Source organism: Tasmannia lanceolata, unplaced genomic scaffold, assembly GCF_043159265.1.
Source record: "Tasmannia lanceolata isolate RefF3 unplaced genomic scaffold, GAP_Taslan_0.1 ptg000006l, whole genome shotgun sequence".
NCBI classification, from domain to species: domain Eukaryota; kingdom Viridiplantae; phylum Streptophyta; class Magnoliopsida; order Canellales; family Winteraceae; genus Tasmannia; species Tasmannia lanceolata.
In genome coordinates, this window is record NW_027518683.1 from 23074777 (window position 1) to 23093466 (window position 18690).

The 18690-nt window shown below is 43.8% G+C and overlaps 1 protein-coding gene across 1 annotated transcript in view; it reads left to right on the forward strand.

Moving 5' to 3' along the window:
• The first annotated feature begins 2257 nt into the window (after positions 1-2257).
• The window catches only part of LOC143878514 (uncharacterized), a 38253-nt gene continuing 21820 nt past the window's right edge, over positions 2258-18690 (forward strand). Inside the window, exons 1-2 of the mRNA XM_077380789.1 lie at positions 2258-2666; positions 3261-3364. Coding sequence (XP_077236904.1) covers positions 2472-2666; positions 3261-3364 — 299 coding nt within the window. The 5' untranslated portion in view covers positions 2258-2471. The remainder of the gene's footprint in view (positions 2667-3260; positions 3365-18690) is intronic.

Genomic DNA, 18690 nt, shown 5'->3' on the forward strand with positions numbered 1-18690 from the left:
TTAGAAGGGAAGGTATCTCCCCCTCGGTGGTTTGTTCGTTGGATTGATGAAACTCGTGATCGCGTAGCCAGATATTCTATATTATATCATTATGTGAGGTGGTCGGCTAATTCAAAGGCCGATAGGCTAGCCAGGGAGGCGGTGTTTTAGGGAGGGGTGTCTGTTGTTTCTGAGTAGTTTTTTTTTTCTATCTTCGTTATTTCCTTTCCCTTTCTCTTGTATCTCCAATCATCTCGTTCGCCTAGGCGCCCGTTCGTTGTTTATTTCTCCTTTTTCTTTAAATTTTATTCTTACCATTAAAGAAAATAGTCCAACCAAGATTAGATTAAGCTTGACATCACAAATGCATGTGTTATAAACATGATTTAAAATTTTGGCCGAAATATGTTGGTCTTGGCCAAAACCAAAACAAAATCCATATTGAATCGGAAAAGTCGAAATTTCAATAAAATCTCTACCGAAATATTTTCACGAGGTGTGCAACATATTTGCAAGATTTCCACTGAAATTTAAGATCTACCGAAATATTTCCATTGAATTTTAAAGATAACAGCCAAATTTTCCACCGAAACCAAAATATTTCAATTTCCATGATGGCCGAAACCGAAATTTAAAACCTTCATTAGAAATGCGGGGCATCTAGTTCGAGAATATTACCAGGATAATCTCATTAGTATGTCTTGAGCCTTTCCTGTTTAGCCTAAATATTACTATAATAATATAGACCCGAGAATGGTTTAGGAATGTGGAACCACCACTAGGGCTGGCAATTTCACCCGTGAAAGCGGGGATCCGCCCCACCCTAATCCGCTTGGGGCAGGGATTCCCTGATTTGAACAGGGACGGGGATGGGGGTTTAAAAAATTCCCCGGTGCAGGGACGGGTAGAGGAGAGGATGTAGTTGGCCTCGCCCGACCCCATTAATCAATACCATTTATTTTAGTATTTTCTAAAGTTTTTCTTGGTGAGAACTTTCTTGAGAATATAATATTAAACATTTCATTTTCACATTTGCATTTCTTTCTTTTAGGCAAGTGATTTTAGAACCACGATATTTTGATAATTCCACAAACAAAGTCTGTCTGATTAAAAATTAAAACTTAACAGACAACTAGGCAAGATGAGTTAGGGGAAGATATCAAAACATGGGAGTGCTAACATCATCTTAGGGCTTTTTAGATTGGTCACTTGCTTAACATGCGGCATTGCGTTATGTTCTGAACTTTTTTGTTGTAGTGGAAACTCTCCTTTTGTTTCATTGATGTTCATCCATCTCATGGTTATGTTTTCATTTAAATTTCATTTGTTGAATTAGGAAGAGAAACATCTATAGATTAGGGACACCCAGTAGCAGTGTCTAAGGGAAGTGATATATCCGCCCCTTTTTGATTAGGGACACCCATCAATAATGTATCAATGACTAAATAGGGGCTGATTTGGAGTGGCGAAGGCGAGGGGGACGGCGTGGGGATTTTGTCTCCGAAGGATGCGGGGCGGGGAAGGGGATGGGATGGGGATTAGATATTCCCCGTGGGGAGGGAAGGGGGATTCCCCACCATTCCCGCAGTTGGGAGGGGGCGGGGAGGGGAAAATTCCCCACAGCAGGGAAAGGGTCGGGGACCCAACATCCAGCCCCGTTGCTAGCCCTAACGACCACACGCATGGTTTGCTCTCTGGGGCAGCCGGTGGCTTATTGCCAACAACGAGAAACAAGAGACAGAGGACGCTAACAGGTACCTAGTGTTTTCTGGACCTTTTATAAGGTGTAGCCGTACAGTCCACTAGTTTTCAAAAGGTACATTACGGCTCACACCATAGGATGATCAAAACCGTCCATTTGATGGGCCACAAAGGTTGAAGATTGGAGGGTTTTGGATCATCCTATGGAAATGATTTTTTGGACACAACCTAGTTAGTAGTTACGCTGTGCCCATCAAATTATGGACGGTTTCGATCATCATATGGTATTATGGTGTAAGCCGCACAATACATTTTGCAAAACATTGGACTATACGGCACAGTATAAAAAAACGGACGATGATAAATTCTCACCCACAATGGGATAATTCGCACCACTGTAACGTGAATTGACGCAAAAAAGCGTTACTCCTTTTTGACGCTTATCGACGTTAATTCATGTTCAGTGAGGTGAATGAGTGAATCATCCTACATGGGGTGCGAATTTATCATGTCCCAAAACAAAACTAAAAACTCTGGAGAGCTCCTGTTTTTTTATATTCCCCGTAAATTGCACGCTACGCGCACGTGCAAACTCTCTCTCTCTCTCTGACCTCTAATCGTTCAGATCCAAAGCACTGCGTTTATTTATTCTCTTAAAAGCTCTCATCATCCTTCCATAATCGCAGTTCTTTATTTATTCCTGTTTTTTTTCTCTCCCTCTCTCGCTGTTTCATTGGTATTTCAAAACCCTAATATTATGCTATCTTCTTCGCGATTTTTGCTTATAATGGATGAAGAAAGTAGCAACTGATCGAGTTGAGATCATCAGAAAACTCCTATTTGTTGATTTTTTAAAGATATTATTAGCTATGAAAGAAAGAAAATCAGTCAAATTCAATCTCCACCAGCAGCATCAACAGCAAAACGGCCACTTTTCTCCGTTCAAATTGGCAAAATTGTTAGATCCCGAGGCTTCTTGGGACAAGGTATTGATTTATTACTATTGCTTTGGATCGTTTTTATGATTTGGAATTAGGGTTTTTTTGCTATTTGATCTGGCGTTTTGGATCTTTCAATGAGTTGTTTTTATATACTGTTTGAACATCTTGAGAAACGCTGAACAGAAATTATAAGATTTCAATGTTTCCATTCGAGATTGGTTTGTGGAATTTTGGGGGGCAATAGTTTTTATTTTTATTTTTTATTATTGGTTTCTGTACTGAGGCCCTGTTTGGATTGCAAGAAAAACATTTCTGATGGAAAATTTTTTATTGGGAAGATTTTTTTTCTTTCCACAATTTAGAGGGAAATTACATGATTATAGCTAATTTAGAGGGGTATTATCATAAATCAAAGGTCCCTCTACGTAAAATTTGAATATGGTTGGTTGAAGCTATTTTTTTTCTTGTGTAAAAAAAGTAAGAAATTTTAAAAATATTATTCCTTCACTGTCTTTTCTAGAAAATTCTTGCAATCCAAACAAGGCCTGAGTGTATAAGTTCGTCGAAGATATTGATGCTGCATTTAAAATTTGTTATTGCGGTTCCAAGTAATTCAGCTCTTGTATTTCCTTTCTGCAGGATCAATTAGGAGATGTTTTACATTGGATTAGGCAAGTTGTAGCGCTCATATGTGGATTGGTGTGGGGTGCGATTCCTTTGGTTGGGGCCATATGGATTGTCGTGTAAGTTCAAATACTCAAGGCTTTTGACGATTTTACTTATTTTAGCTGTAGCATCTATTGGATAATGGTTATTTTGAGTAACTGTTCACATCTTCTATCATGGCCTCAGTTATCCCTTACATGAGATGGTGCGTGAAACTGGTTTCCTTGTATATTGTATGGTGGGAACTGACATGCTTGGCATTCAAGCTTGCGTTGTTAGTTGTTACTGCATGTGTCATCAAGTTCTGGTAGGGAGTGTAACCTCATCAAAGTCTTTTTTTTTTTGACCCCTCTATGCAACACTATCATAATATTAAACCTCTGAAGCAAATCATTCCCCTGAGGCCTGAACTGCTGTGCTGAAAAATGTTCATAGGAAAAAATGTTCTAGGGCGGGGAAAATACCATGTTACTTCTTTTGTGGCCCTCTAATGGTGGCAGTTTGGTCTGGTGTGAGATTTTTGGAGTCCCTCTCTACCGGAAAACAGAAGAGGAAAAACAAAAATGAAAACAAAGAAATATGACAAGTAAAAAAAAACGGAAGGATTAAATCCAAGTCATAAAAATGCTCTAGGCAGCTAAAATACCCCTATGCATAAAGGTTCAGTTGTTTTCATACGTGCAGTTGGGATAAAGATGATCCCAAATTTGTGTCCTAGGGAGAGAAGTTTAGGATCACTTGTTTTAAAAATACAAAGAATTTTAACCTTAATTTATACTTTCTTCTCATTTAGGGGTTGTTTTGAGTAAACTTGATTTGTGGCATGTGATAAGGGCCAAAAAGGGCCCCCAATCATAAATCTCCACGTGGCAAGCAACAGCCCTCAACCAAAGATTCTCCTAGACGAATGAAGGGTCGGCACCTGTATTTGAGGGTAAAAGAGTAAAACAACACACAGACCCCTACTATAAATAGCCAGCGGCAATCTCAAGAAGGGGAGGATAAAATTTTACTATTCACAAACATTACATCAGCATTACATCACCCTTTGTAATAGCTGAGATCAGCTCTTCCTAATGTCATTGTTAATAAATTACTGTTTTTAGACCCTAACAGATTGGCGCCATTCATGGGACCCGAACAAAAAGCTGTCCCATACCTCAGAAAATAGTTGGATGGAAGAGCGCCCGTAACGCCGCCCGAGTAGTTCAACCAGTGTTAGAACATGTTCCTCACACTACGCGACTTGCATCTCAGGTCGTGATACCTCTTCCCCCAGCAACTACAAGGAGGAGTTCTTCCCATACCAGACAACCCTCTCCGATGCCATTGCCTACTCCCGAACAGTTTCAGGCCCTTGTTCAACAAGTAACTCTATTGGCGGACCAATACAAGAACCTAGTGCAACAACTGGCACACCAAGCAGGCCACAGCAATCCGCCTCCCCAGCGCGAACCAAGCTTGGAGGCTTTCGATCTCATACCCTCTCAACGTGAACCAACCCGCTATTCGTCAGATAAGCAGCCCGCCATTCTAAGACAAGGCGAGCACCTTCAGCTGGTGGCCATCGCCACAGGACTCGCTCACGCTCGCCCGGTCGACAGCGAACTAAAAATGATCGCAATGAAAGAACCAAGACTCAACATCGCAGGAGAAAACCAGAGACCCATTCAGGTTCTGTTGCAAGTCCAACCATGCAAAAAGAGGCCGAGAAAGGTGATAGATTGCCTAGAAGAACCAATACCATGTTGCAAAAGTTCAAAGAAATTGACAACCGGATCGAGGAGCCGGCAAAAGGCCGTAATCCACCCTCCCACAATCCATTCACCAGCAAACCTCCTTCACGGAAAGAGTACTAAATGCGCCGACTACTCGAGGATTCAAAATGCCTCCAATCCCACAATATGACGGAACTTCGGATCCCGTTGATCACCTGGAGACCTTCAAAACCATGATGCTCTTACATGGTGCTTCTGACGGTTTTCTCTGCGGAGCGTTTCCCACGACTCTCATAGGAGCAGCTAGGGATTGGTACACCCGGTTGGGGCTGGGTTCTGTTTACTCTTTTGAAGAATTTGGAGACGATTTGGTCCGACACTTCATGAGTAGCAGAAGGCTTCGAAAAACAGCTGCTTCCCTAATGGCCATGAGGCAAGAAAGCAATGAGTCCTTCAAAGCCTTTGTAACCCGGTTCAATAGAGAGGCTCTGCAGGTACCAAACTTGGACCCGTTCGTAGCGATGAACGCCCTCCTCGCAAGGCCCCCCAAGTCCAATGACTTCCGGCGATCTATCGCCCGAAAAAATCCATCATCGCTGGGTGACCTGATGACCGGCACAGAGGAATACATTTCAGTGGAAGAGCCTCTGGCTGCCCTAAACATAGGCTGAGGAGACACATTCGAGGGGAAGAAGAGAAACCCTGAAGAAGAACGAAATCCCATGAAGTAGCGCCGAGAGGATCGCCCCCAAAGAAGAGAGGAAAATTACACTCCCCTCAACACCTCAAGAGCTCGGATACTTGCAGCAATCAGGGAGGAAGATTTCCTCCGATGGCCAGTGAAAATGTAGTCCAAAGGAAACAAAAGGGACATGTCAAAATACTGCCGGTTTCACAGGGACCACGGCCACGACACTGACGAATGTCGTCATCTTAAGGAAGAGATTGAGCTATTTATAAGAAGAGGTACCTCAGACACTACGTAAAAGAATACGAACCCGGTCGAAAGGAGCATAGGAACAACATTCCTCACAGCCGAAGGAGCCCACATAGATCACGATCTTTAAGAACCCACAATGAATCGGTCGTCCCGAGAAATCCACCAGTCGAGTGGCAGCGTGTCCAACCTCCCGGAGTCATAAACACGATCATGGGCAAACCAGCGGCAGAAGGGACGTCATCATCTGCTCGAAAAATCTATACCCGACAAGTTAACTCGGTTCACACCTCCGCGAAGAAGAGAAAAGTAAAAAACGAAGTCTCGTTTTCAGACGCCGACCTTGATGGTCTCATAGTACCCCACGACGATGCCTTGGTTATCACTATGCTGGTGGCCAATTGGGAGTTGAAGAAAATTTTGGTAGACAACGGAAGTTCTGTCGACATCCTGTATTACAATGCCTTTAAGCAAATGTGCATCGGGGAAGATCGTCTAAAGCCAGCTAATTCCGATCTATTTGGGTTCTCTGGGGAGATAGTCAAAGTGGAGGGATCAATTTAACTCCCGGCCCTCGTTGGGGAACCACCCCTACAAGCGTTCGCCATGGTTAATTTCCTAGTGGTGAGGGCCACGTCAGCCTACAACGCCATTCTGGGAAGACCTGGGCAAAACCTCCTCCGCACCGTCGCATCTGCGTATCACCAGAAGATGAAATTCATAACGTCGGAAGGCGTAGGAGAGATCCGAGGAGATCAACCCCAGTCGAGGGAATGCTGTGCCACAGCCCTAAAAGGGAGAGGAGCAACGGAAACGCTACCGATCGAATTACTTGACCTTAGGGACGAAACCCGGATCGCTGTCAATGAAGTAGCAGAAGAACTCGTTCTGATTCCCTTGTATGGAGATAACGAAGACAAAACAGTCCGGATCGGCTCATCTCTGAACGACCACCTCAGAGAGGAACTTGTCAAGTTCCTGAAGGAGAACGCATATGTTTTTGCATGGATTCTCGCTGACATGCCAGGGATAAACCCAGAGGTCAGTGTGCACAAGCTTAGTGTAGACACGATCTGCAATCCGGTAAACCAAAAAAGAAAGCATTTTGCCCCAGAAAGGCAGCAAGCCATTAAAGAGGAAGTTGAGAAGCTACTGAAGGCCGAGTTCATCCAGGAAATCAATTATCCTGACTGGCTAGCTAATGTGGTCATGGTAAAGAAGACCAATGGAAAGTGGAGAATTTGCATAGACTTCACGGACCTGAATAAAGCGTGCCCGAATGATAGCTACCCTCTCCCCAAAATAGATCAGCTCATCGATGCTACTTCCGGGCACGAATTATTGAGTTTCATGGATGCCTTCTCCAGGTATAATCAAATCCGGATATACGAGGCGGATATCCCGAAAACATCGTTTGTGACGGACCAGGGAACCTATTGCTACAGAGTTATGCCCTTCGGCCTAAAAAATGCCGGAGCAACCTATCAGAACAAACTCTTCAGAGATCAGATCGGCAGAAACATGGAAGTCTACGTCGACGACATGCTGGTTAAAAGTAAGAAAGCCCCAGATCACATTGCGGACCTGAAAGAGACATTCCAAGTCTTGAAGTGCTATAACACGAAGCTCAACCCAGCAAAATGTGCATTCGGCATTACACCCGGGAAATTCTTGGGATTTATGGTCAGCCAGAGAGGAATAGAGGCAAACCCCGAGAAGATCCGAGCAGTCGTAGAAATGTCTCCACCAACAACAATACTGGAAATCCAAAAGCGTACAGGGATGGTAGCCGCACTGGGGTGCTTTGTTTCAAAGTTGGCGGAAAAATGTATCCCCTTTAACGCCATCAAAGGAACCAAGTCCGCACCCTGGCGTACTGAATGCCAAACCACGTTTGAGGAACTAAAACGGTACCTCGTTTCCCTTCCGTTATTATCCAAACCGGAGGAACTGATCATGTACCTCTCGGTAAGCCCTGCAACATTGGCCGCTGTTTTAGTAAGGGACGAACATGGGCAGCAAAAGCCAATCTATTATGTCAGCAAGGTGTTACACGAGGCTAATCGATGCCACCTGGTAGAAAAGTTTGTGTATGCCCTGGTCATGGCGGCCCGCAAACTAGGACCATATTTCCAGGCGCATACGATTAAGGTCCTGACCGATCATCCACTCAGACAAGTTCTTCATAGGCGGGACATCTCAGACCGCCTTGTAAGATGGGCGGTGGAGCTCAGCGAATTCGATATTTGGTACCAGCCAAGGCCAGCAATAAAAGCACAAATCCTGGCCGACTTCATTGTTGAATGCACCATTCTAACACCAAGCACCGCACCAACAACCGAAGAGGTAGCCCAACCTCCGAGTGGAGTGGACCCAACTACACTCGGGGGGGGGGGGGGGTGGTGCAAAGATTGAAAAGCACTCAACAAGGCGACAAAGAATTCATCTCGACCTCGGAGCCGCGCCCGCAGGGAAGTGGAGCGGGCCTCACGGGCCCGATAACTTCACTAGGGAATACGTCGTGAGATTTGGCTTCCACGCGTCCAACAATGAGGCGGAATACGAAGCCCTCAAAGCTGGGATGAACGTAGCGACCCAGGTACGCGCTAAAAGGAAGCCTATAGCGACTCACAGCTTGTCGTCGGCCAGGTTCAAGGAGATTATGAAGCGCGCCACGAACGTATGAGCAAATATCTGAGCATTGTCCGCAGTATCAGCGAAAAGTTCGGTAGCTTTGAATTGGTTCGAGTCCCGAGAACGGAGAATAGAAAGGCTGATGTGTTGTCCAGACTCGCTGCTTCTAGATACACAACACTAGGAAACATATATATAGAATTTCTGAAAAAGGCAAGCATTGATTCAAAAGCCATTGAGGTGATGTAGGTAGATGACGAACCTTGCTGGATGGACAGCATCGTGAACTACCTCAAGACAGGAAGGTTACCCGAAGATGAGAAAGAGGCAAGGAGAGTGGTGCAAAGAGTGGCTAGGTTTCCCTCGACAGCGAAACCCTCTATAAGAGATTGTATACATGGCCATACCTGAAATGCCTCCGCCTCGTCGATGCCGCGTACGCATTACAGGAGACTCACGAGGGGATTTGCAGCGAGCACTTAGGAGGGATACCGTTAGCTCTCAAAGTACTCCTAAGAGGATTTTACTGGCCAACTCTGAGGCGGGACGCCATAGACATGGTGAAGAAGTGTGCCAAGTGTCAAAGATTTTCACCCGACAGCCAGCAGTGCCACTAACACCAATCATCAGTCCCTTGCCCTTCGCTGTCTAGGGCATGGATATTTTGGGGTCATTCCCTAAGGCCTCGTCAGGTAGAGAATTCGTGGTAGTAGCGATAGATTACTTCACGAAATGGGTGGATGCGGAGCCGTTGGTGAAAATTACCGAGCAGAACATTCAAACATTCTTCTGGAAGTCGGTAGTCTGCCGATTCGGGATCCCCCAGGTATTAATCACCGACAACGGAAAACAATTCGATAGTGCCAAGTTCAGAAAATTTTGCATGGACCTCAAAATCGAACAACGGTTTACCTCGGTGGCACACACTCAAGCAAACGGACAAACTGAAGTCACGAAAAGGACCCTGTTGCAGGGGATTAAACAGAGATTGGATAATAAGGAAGGGTGTTGGGCCGGTGAACTCTATCACGTTCTGTGGGCCTATCGCACGACACCATGAGCGTCCACTAAGGAATCTCCATTCAGCCTGACCTTCGGGACTGATGCAATAATCCCCATGGACATCCGAGTCCTATCCATGAGAGTAGCAAATTTCAACGAACTTCACAACAGTGAATGGCTCCGGATGAATTTGGATCTATTAGAAGAACTCGGGAGGACGCCCGGATTAGAGTCGCAGCGTACCAGCAAAAAGTGTCAAACTATCACGACTCAAAAATCCGGCCGAGAGAGCACCGCGTAGGGGACTTGGTCCTAAGGAAAGCAGAAGTTTCGAAACCCTGAAAGGTAGGCAAACTCTCCCCGACCTGGGAGGGGTCGTATCGGGTAATTCAAATCATTAGACCAGGAAGCTACAAGCTAGAAACCCTCGACGGGAGCCCTCTCCCCCACGCATGGAACTTGAAAAATCTAAGGAGATACTATTAATGAATGAATGTTTATGTAACCCGATGAAATGTCGAAAAGAAAATCAATATCTGTGTAGCCCAAATTCTTACTGTTAATGAAATGCTTGTTTCTTTCTTGAGAAATTAAGATAAATGCTACCATATAGAAATCTTTGGCGGTCCCTAAAAGGTCCAAAGATTATTTCGAACCGGGAACCAGAGCCAAAGAGGAGCAATCCTGTTAGCAGAATGACCTACGCAAACTAGTATTGCAAACCACAACCATTCATAAAAAGACTTGAGAATTCTTTAGTCCAAGGCTTAAGCTAATATCAAGAAAGGGGGGGGGGGTGTCGAGTAAATAAAGATGAGTTACAAAACTTGAAAAGTTTCCAAAATGTTACTTTCATTCATAGAGACCTTTCTTACGATACAAAAAGAGGCATCATGGCCAAGGAACATCACAGACACGACTGACAAAAAAAAGAAAAAAAAAGAGGTGGAAAACAAAGGCCTAAGATTTAAGATCCTCCGAACGCTTGGCAGTAGCTTGATCTGAGACAAGCTCAATACCTCCCCCAGTGCCCTGTTCGGTGGTCCCATCTTGATGCAGTTCAAGCATCTCCTCATCGTCTTTTCTTTCATCTTCCGCGGCCAACCTAACAGAGATCTCCTCCAAAGAGATTTGAGTGTATTTCCCAGCAACTCTACCCTTGCATTCATTGAACCCATCGACGTACGCTTCTGCCGCCAGGTTTACAAGCTCTTTCTCCTTGGCTGCCACCGCGGCCTTCCTTAAACCACTTAGCTTTTTTAACTGCTGTTTATACTTCTCGAGGTCGGTTTCCCTCACAACCCTCTCTTCAGCTAGCGACTTCTTCAGACCTTCTATCGCAGCATCCCTTTCACGTACGATCTGATTCAAACGAATCTCCTCTTGCTTCAAGTGCCCAATCTCACAATTCAGGCCAGTAATAGCCCCAGAAGAACTCTTCAATTTGTCAATCAGATCACTGCACCAAACATTCAAGGCGTACAAAGACGAGCAAATCCAATCGATACTCGTCTCCAAAGGCTCTTCAGCTACCCGAGATAGGTCCTTGAGAAGACGACTCTTCAAAACTATTTCTTTGGCAACACGGGATTCACCAATGCCAGTGTTCACTTTCAGAACAGCCCAATTTGGGCGAAACACTGGATCGACTTCGAGAGGAAGATCATGAGGAACGTCTTGCTCGACATCCACTGCATCGGAAACTCCCAAAATATCATCTTTTAGATGCTTCTTCAAGGTACTCAGGGATTTCCCACCTACGGTTTGACGTGACTTCTTCCCAGATGAGGGATCCTCAACGGGTACAAGCGACCTTTTGCTGGAGGTAGAACCTCATCCAATGCCATCCTTCGAAGAAATTGCCTTTTCCCCTTTTCCACCGGGCTTAATCAAGGCCTTCACCTTATCCAAAGCACTAGCAGAAGCCATCTTTGCAACAAATAGAACATGATAATAAGTATCAGTGCTAAAGATCATCCTAGAAAATAATGGTCAAGAAAAGCAGAAAACAAAAACAGAATTGGATGACCTAAGACACCTACGTGCTCTGGTAGCGACACTAACTCCAATATCCACCAACTTCTATTCAATAATAAATTCCTTCCAATGGATGCCTCCAGTGGCAGCTCCATATGATTTAATCAACTCAAAGGTCTCAAGGTCCTCCCCCTCTAAAGAAGGCATTCAGCTGAGGGCCTTTGTATCGCCATACGACCAGACGACCAGTTAATGGGAACCGTCCATTCCGCTTCCTGAGTAACAAAGAAGAATTTGTTCTTCCAACCGTGGATGGAAGTCAGTTTACCCTTTACCATCTTAACATCAGCACGTTGGCTCAAATAAATCCAACCATTAAACTTATGCCTCTTTAGCTGAGCACACCTTCGAAACAATCTTAGGGAAGGGGTCCTCTTCAGCTCCGTCCTTAACAAGTACAAGAAGCCGATCAACACCCTCCAGAAGTTCGGCGCAACCTGGGCCGGGGCCAAATGATAAAACTGCAGGACCTCAGTGATAAAGGGGTGGATTGGAAACTTGAAGCCTCCCTTCAAAGTTTCCTCATAAACACATAAGTCTTTAGGAGAAGGATTACATGCCCTATCTCCCTCTAAAGCATTTCGCAAGCCAAACTCGGCAGGGACGCAGTATTTGACCCTGATGAACTCCAACCTGGAATCCTGAAGTTTGTTTCCCTCATTTAAAGCACCAATGTTATACGAGGGGCTCGCCTCCAACCGAGCTATGGCCCGCACCTTCGAAGCCACACCATCTCGGCTATCGTCTAAGCCGTCGCCCTCACCATCGAGTCCCTCGTCGTCCTCTTCTTCTCCGTCCTCGTCTAAATCCAAAAGCTCAGGGGAATCTGCTTTAAAACCCAAAGGCAATATCGGTTCTTCCACCACATCAGACCCGCTACCCTCTGCTTTGTCACCTATGTTAGCTTCCTCGTCAACTCCCACTACATCTACTTCGAAATCCTCCGACGGACTACTAGAAGATGAACTACCAGAAGAAGAACTAGACTCGGAGTTAGACATATCTACAAAGACATGCGAAAATGAGATGAGGACAGAGAAAAAAGAATACTTTACTGATCTAAAAGAGGCCGAACTCTCGAACTGTGACCTCAAGAGCGAGAGAAGAAAAGGAAAACCGTGAGGCCAAGATGGAAATGAGAGAAAAACCCTCCTCCATACCTTATATATAACGCGCCTGACAGGTTAACGAAAGCTCAGCATGTCAGGTACCATAAATGTGATCCGCCACGTGTCCATAATCCGCGTGAAGCGCCTATTGGAAACGTGCACAACTAGCTTCGTGGCGCCCCCTCGATTCTCGTGAAAACTGCCATCATAATCACGCCCCTCATCGAAAACGAAAAACTACGTGGAAAAAAGTAGTTCGTCCAAAAATTGCCCCAAATGGGCGGTTCGGCCCAAATCCAGTTCGTCTGTAAACGACAAAAATTGCCCCCAGATGGGCAGTTCGGCCCAAATCCAGTTCTTGCCAAGAATCAGCAAAAGACAAAAATTGCCCCAGATGGGCAGTTCGGCCCAAATCCAGCTCGTACCTAGGACGAACTGGGTGCCAAAATTCAGCAAACGACAAAAATTGCCCCAAGATGGGCAGTTCGGCCCAAATCTAGTTCATCCCTAGGACGTACTGGGTGCCAAAATTCAGCGAACGACAAAAATTACCCCAGATGGGAAGTTCGGCCCAAATCCTAGGGACGAACTGGGTGCCAAAATTCAGCAAACGACAAAAATTGCCCCAGATGGGCAGTTCGGCCCAAATCCAGTTCGAACTGGGTGCCAAAAATCACCAAACGACAAAAAATTGTCCCAGATGGGAAGTTCGGCCCAAATCCAGTTCGCCCCTAGGACAAACTGAGTGCCAAAATTCAGCAAACGACAAAAATTGCCCCAAGATGGGCAGTTTGGCCCAAATCCAGTTCGTGGATGCCAAAATCAGCAAAAGACAAAAATTGCCCCAGATGGGCGGTTCGACCCAAATCCAGTTTGTCCCTAGGATGAACTGGGTGCCAAAATTCAAAGGATGACATACATCACCCTGTATAAACAGTTCGGTTCAAATCCAGTTCGTCCATAGGATGAACCAGATGCCAAAATTCCGGAAACAACAAAAATTGTCCCAAAGTGGGAAGCTCGGCCCCGCATCCAGTTCGTCTGTGGGACGACTTGGGCTTCAAAAATATCGCATGTCATTATTAATAAATTACTGTTTTTAGACCCTAACAGCCTGGATGAGTTTTCAAAGCAGATCCCTTCCATAGACCTTAATTATAAATAACAAAAAATTAAAAATATAGGTCTTACGTTAGATGGCCACTTTTGTTGAAGTGAAGCTTGAAAATGCTTTAATGTGGTCAGGGCTCAAGTAGACGAAAAAAAAGGCACCATCAAACAAGGAATCTCATGGTGTGGCACTTGTGATTGTGCAATCATTTCGGAGGAAAAAATCATTATGATAACATAAACTGCCTCCTCCTGAAAATAAACTCGAAAGGGGAGTATGAACTCAATAGTTCATAAAAAAAAGCACCACTGTACATATCAAATAAAGTTTGAACCAAACAGGACCTCCTAACAAAAGATAAATTCAAAAGGGGAACTCAATTGTCATTCCTAAACAAAGAACGATGAAACAAATCGGTTAAATTTTGAATCTTCAAATTTCAAAATCTTCACCACTCAATCTTCACCACAAAAGAAACCCTAAAAAGACTACCAAATATGTACATTTTTATGTTCACGCAATGATCATTTTGGGAATTCTTGATGTAGTGGGCATTTCATGTGTTTTTAACTCTCATATGTTTGAGGGGGTAAAAGACATAAAATGCCATTCGAACAACAATACAATAGACAGAAGACAAGGCTGCAATAGGAAAAATCGATAATACATTAATCTAGAATTTCTGGTAATTTAAAGAAAAAATGGTTTTAGAATAAATAGATCGAAACATACTGGTACAAAACAAATTTACGACTGAGAGGTTTTTTTTTTTTTTTTTTGAAATGGTAAGTGAACTATTAAAAACAGGGAAGACCGAGAAAGTCTCCCAAAGGATTACAAGAAAATATAGAAAATAAGAATACAATAACCTCAAGGAGGCAAAAAATCAAAGCTCTCCAACTCTAATCTCTCAACCCTAGATCTATCCAAAGAATCCGCCTCACAATTTGCAGATCTGCGAACATGGTTGAAAACAATGGATGAGCCCTCTACAAGATCAAGGATTTCGTCAAAAATGACCAAAATCTCCAAGGCGGTGCCGCAGTCCCACGGAGCCACCTAACCACATTTAGTGAATCCCCCTCCACTCTAGTAGTGTCTATATGGTCTCTTTGCAATTCTTTTAATACCCTGATTGACTGCTCTGACTTCCGCCTCATTTGAGTTACACACTCCCAACGACCCCGAATAAGCCCACAATGTAGCCCCTCTGAAATCACGATAGAGACCACCAATACCCGCCGGTCCGGGATTGCCCAAGCTCGAACCATCAAAATTAGGTTTCATCCATCCAATGGGTGGAGCTTCCCACTCCTGAACCACCTGTGATCGGTATTCTCCACTTAAACACACCACCCTCCAACCCTCCCACAAGTCATAAGCAGAGACAAAGCGGAAAGGAGGTAAGTATTTCACCGAAGAAATGGTAAGAGCGATGATATTGATGTATAACCGGTAAGGCGAACTATTAGACCCCTCAAAAATCCTTGCATTTTGCTCCTTCCAAAGGACCCACAATGTAGCAAGGAGACACATCTTCCACAACATCTTACCCTTTTTCTTCCATGGCACCGCCTCCCAACACGAAATGACATCCGAAATAGAGAAAGGAAACACCCAACAAATCCCAAGTCTCCCCAAAATGTACCCCCATACTTCTCTAATGACTTTGCAGTGGATAAAGAGATGGCAAGCCGACTCTCCATCTTCCAAGCAAATGGAGCAATGATCCACCAAAAACATACCTCTCTTCTGAAGAAAGTTAATTGTTTGGATCCTATCCCTACACGCTGCCCACCCAAAAAGGCATGCCCTAGGAGGACAATGAAACTTCCACACCTTGGCGAGGATAGAGGGCGCACCACACGGAACGAGATGGGAATAAAAAGATTTAACGGAAAAGAAGCCAGATGGGTCCCAACTCCAAATCCTTTTATCCTTTTATATGACTGAGAGGTTTCATTCCTAGTTTATGTACTAGCCTTCCTTCCGGTATGAAATATTTGGTTTTGGTAGATATCAGATGAAACAAAACAAAATTGACAACTATGGTACCAACATTCGAGCAAAAAATTCAATATTATGTTCACATGTAGTGGGTGCTTTGAGGCCTAATGGAGCATTAAAAATGGGGGTTGATAGACTGCATGCATTTTTTTTCTATGGTTTGGCCGACACTTCGAATTTTTTGCCGACCCATGTGTCCTGCCGTGTCCGACACGACACCCATGTCCACACGTGTCGACACTCCTTTGGACACTTTTACTTGTATTGCTGGAAGTGTTAGACTTAATGTCGGTGTGTGGACATGTTTTTGGACTGTGTCAAGTGTGATATTCTATTTTTTTTATTGAATATTGTGTTTATCTCATTTAGACAACTCGTATCCATGTCAAAACTGGACACACGAATCCATATCCACAAATCATGATTACATATACTTTCTATTTTAGCCGTGCCCCTGTTTCTAAAGTTTGGAGGTTTGCTGTGTCCGACACTCCGTGTCCATGTCGACACGCGACACCCGTGTCCGTGTCCACAAATCATAGTTTTTTTTTTGAATGGCAAATAGATTTCATTAAAAAAACGGAGACCGAGAAGGTCCTTAAACAGGAGTACACCGAGGAAGCGATAATTTTTTTACAATAGAAGTCTAGGGGGGAAGAAAATCGAACTGCTCAAGGCCATCTTTGTGCACCCTTGCCCTCGCTAGACTATCCGCATCACCATTCGCAGCCCGCCTAACATGCTTGAATGTGACTTTTGCCATCGCAATTCTATCTAGAATTTCGTCAAAATAAGCTCCAAATCTCCAAGGTGCCAGCTTTGATCGCCGAAGCCATTTGATAACTTTGAGAGAGTCCCCTTCCACCACTACCTTGTTCATGTCCGCATTAAGAAGCATCTTGATGCCCTGATGGATTGCGTGCACTTCCGCCTCATTTGCATCCGCGATACCAGTGGGACCTCTAAAGGCCCAAATCACCACTCCCTCTTTACTCCGCAACAATCCTCCAATGCCGGATAGCCCATGATTTCCCATACTAGATCCATCGAAATTCAATTTTAGCATTCCATGGACTGGAGGGACCCAAGCCTCACTCACTTTGGGTTCATTTTAGTCCCCCTTCCCCCCAGGTCTCTCTCCAACCATGCCATAGATCATAAGCAGATACAAATGTAAAGCATGGTAATGTTTTCCCCCAAGATATAGTTAATGCGATTACTTTATTGAAAATAAACCATGCCCCCTTGGTGAAACCCTTGAAAATCCTGGAATTTCTTTCTTTCCATAGCACCCAAATCGTTGCTAGGAAAGACACTTTCCACAAAATCTTCCCTTTTCTCTTCCATGGAGCCCTCACCCAACTCTCAAACACTTCCAATAAATTTTTTGGAACTACCCAAGCAATCCCGATTCTATTAAACAATCTACCCTATGCCTCTCTGGCTACTTTACAATGTACTAGTAGATGATCCACCGACTCTCCCAATTTAATACAAAGAGCACATAGTCAATAAACCATATATTCCTGTGTCTCAGGAAATCTATGGTTTGCATCCGCTCGATGAGTGCAACCTATCCAAAGAGGCATACTCTAGGTGGCGCTTGAATGTCCCACACTTTGGCTACTTTGGAGGAGCCATAGCAAGGTAGGAGCTGATGATACAATGATTTTACTGAGAAATCCCCATCTGAGTTCCAGACCAAAATTCTTTTATCTTCCCCATCTAACTTAATATAGTATCTTTCCAACGTCTGTAGTAATCTTCCCACCAATTCCAATTCCCTGTAAAAAAAATTCCTATGAAAGTTGATAGACTTTGATAGACTACATGCGTACAACCTACATTTTTGTGTTCATGCTATGATTGCAAATATTGTTTTCATTTTTGTGATGTGTCAATATAGTTCTTCGTCACAATAGAAAGACCATCTTATTATATATCATAAACTAAGAGAAACAATCGTTTGGGAACAATTTATAGAAACTACCCAATTCAATCATTGACTCGTTTCTTTTTATAAAATGGTTTTTGAGCTTTATAATGATGCTAAACAGAAGGTTTTGCCTTTTGCTTATGTGGGTCTGTAAGGTATTCTTGTGTCTCTCCTTTTCTACTTATGTTCCATAGTTCCAGTCTGTTGTTTTTATGCTTGACCCACGTGTAAAAGAAATGAAATTGCCAATTTCTCCTCTATCCCATACCAATTATCTACGTACTAAATGCTAGAAATGTCCTTGATTTTCTAGAAATACTCAAATAGCTCTGTTCTTGATGTGGAGGTGATGCATTGCTAATTACCCTTGTTTTTACCAGCAAAATGCAAAACAATCAGGGTTTCAAATACCCATTTGAGAACTCTCAAAAGACCAGTTGGGGCTGTTCTCCATGGGGATGGTGATGTTCTTTACGGGGATAGTGAGCCAGGGTTTATTTTATCTTTGCATATGCTTGCAATCTTCCATTTAAGTTCTGAAGACCCAATGATGAGTATACTATGCAAGCATCAATCCAAATGGTTTATTCAAGATAAAATGAGTAGGGTAGACAATTCCAGGGATAACTTATCCAAGGATTTCTATTCCTGTGAAGAAGAGCCCGTCTGGTTTTTCCTAACGACGGCATAAATGTGTAGAATGAACTCTACTCAACTCAACTCAACTCAACTAAGCCTTTGTCCCAAACTAGTTGGGGTCGGCTAATGAATCCTTTAGAAAATTTTCATGAAGAAGTTGAAAGGATCTAACTGATTCAAATTGACTAAGTCTAATCCTGCACTAGTTGGGTTCGTCTTTTCTATAGGGGTTTCATTTCATAGAAAATATGTGTAGAATGAAGTGCTGTAAAA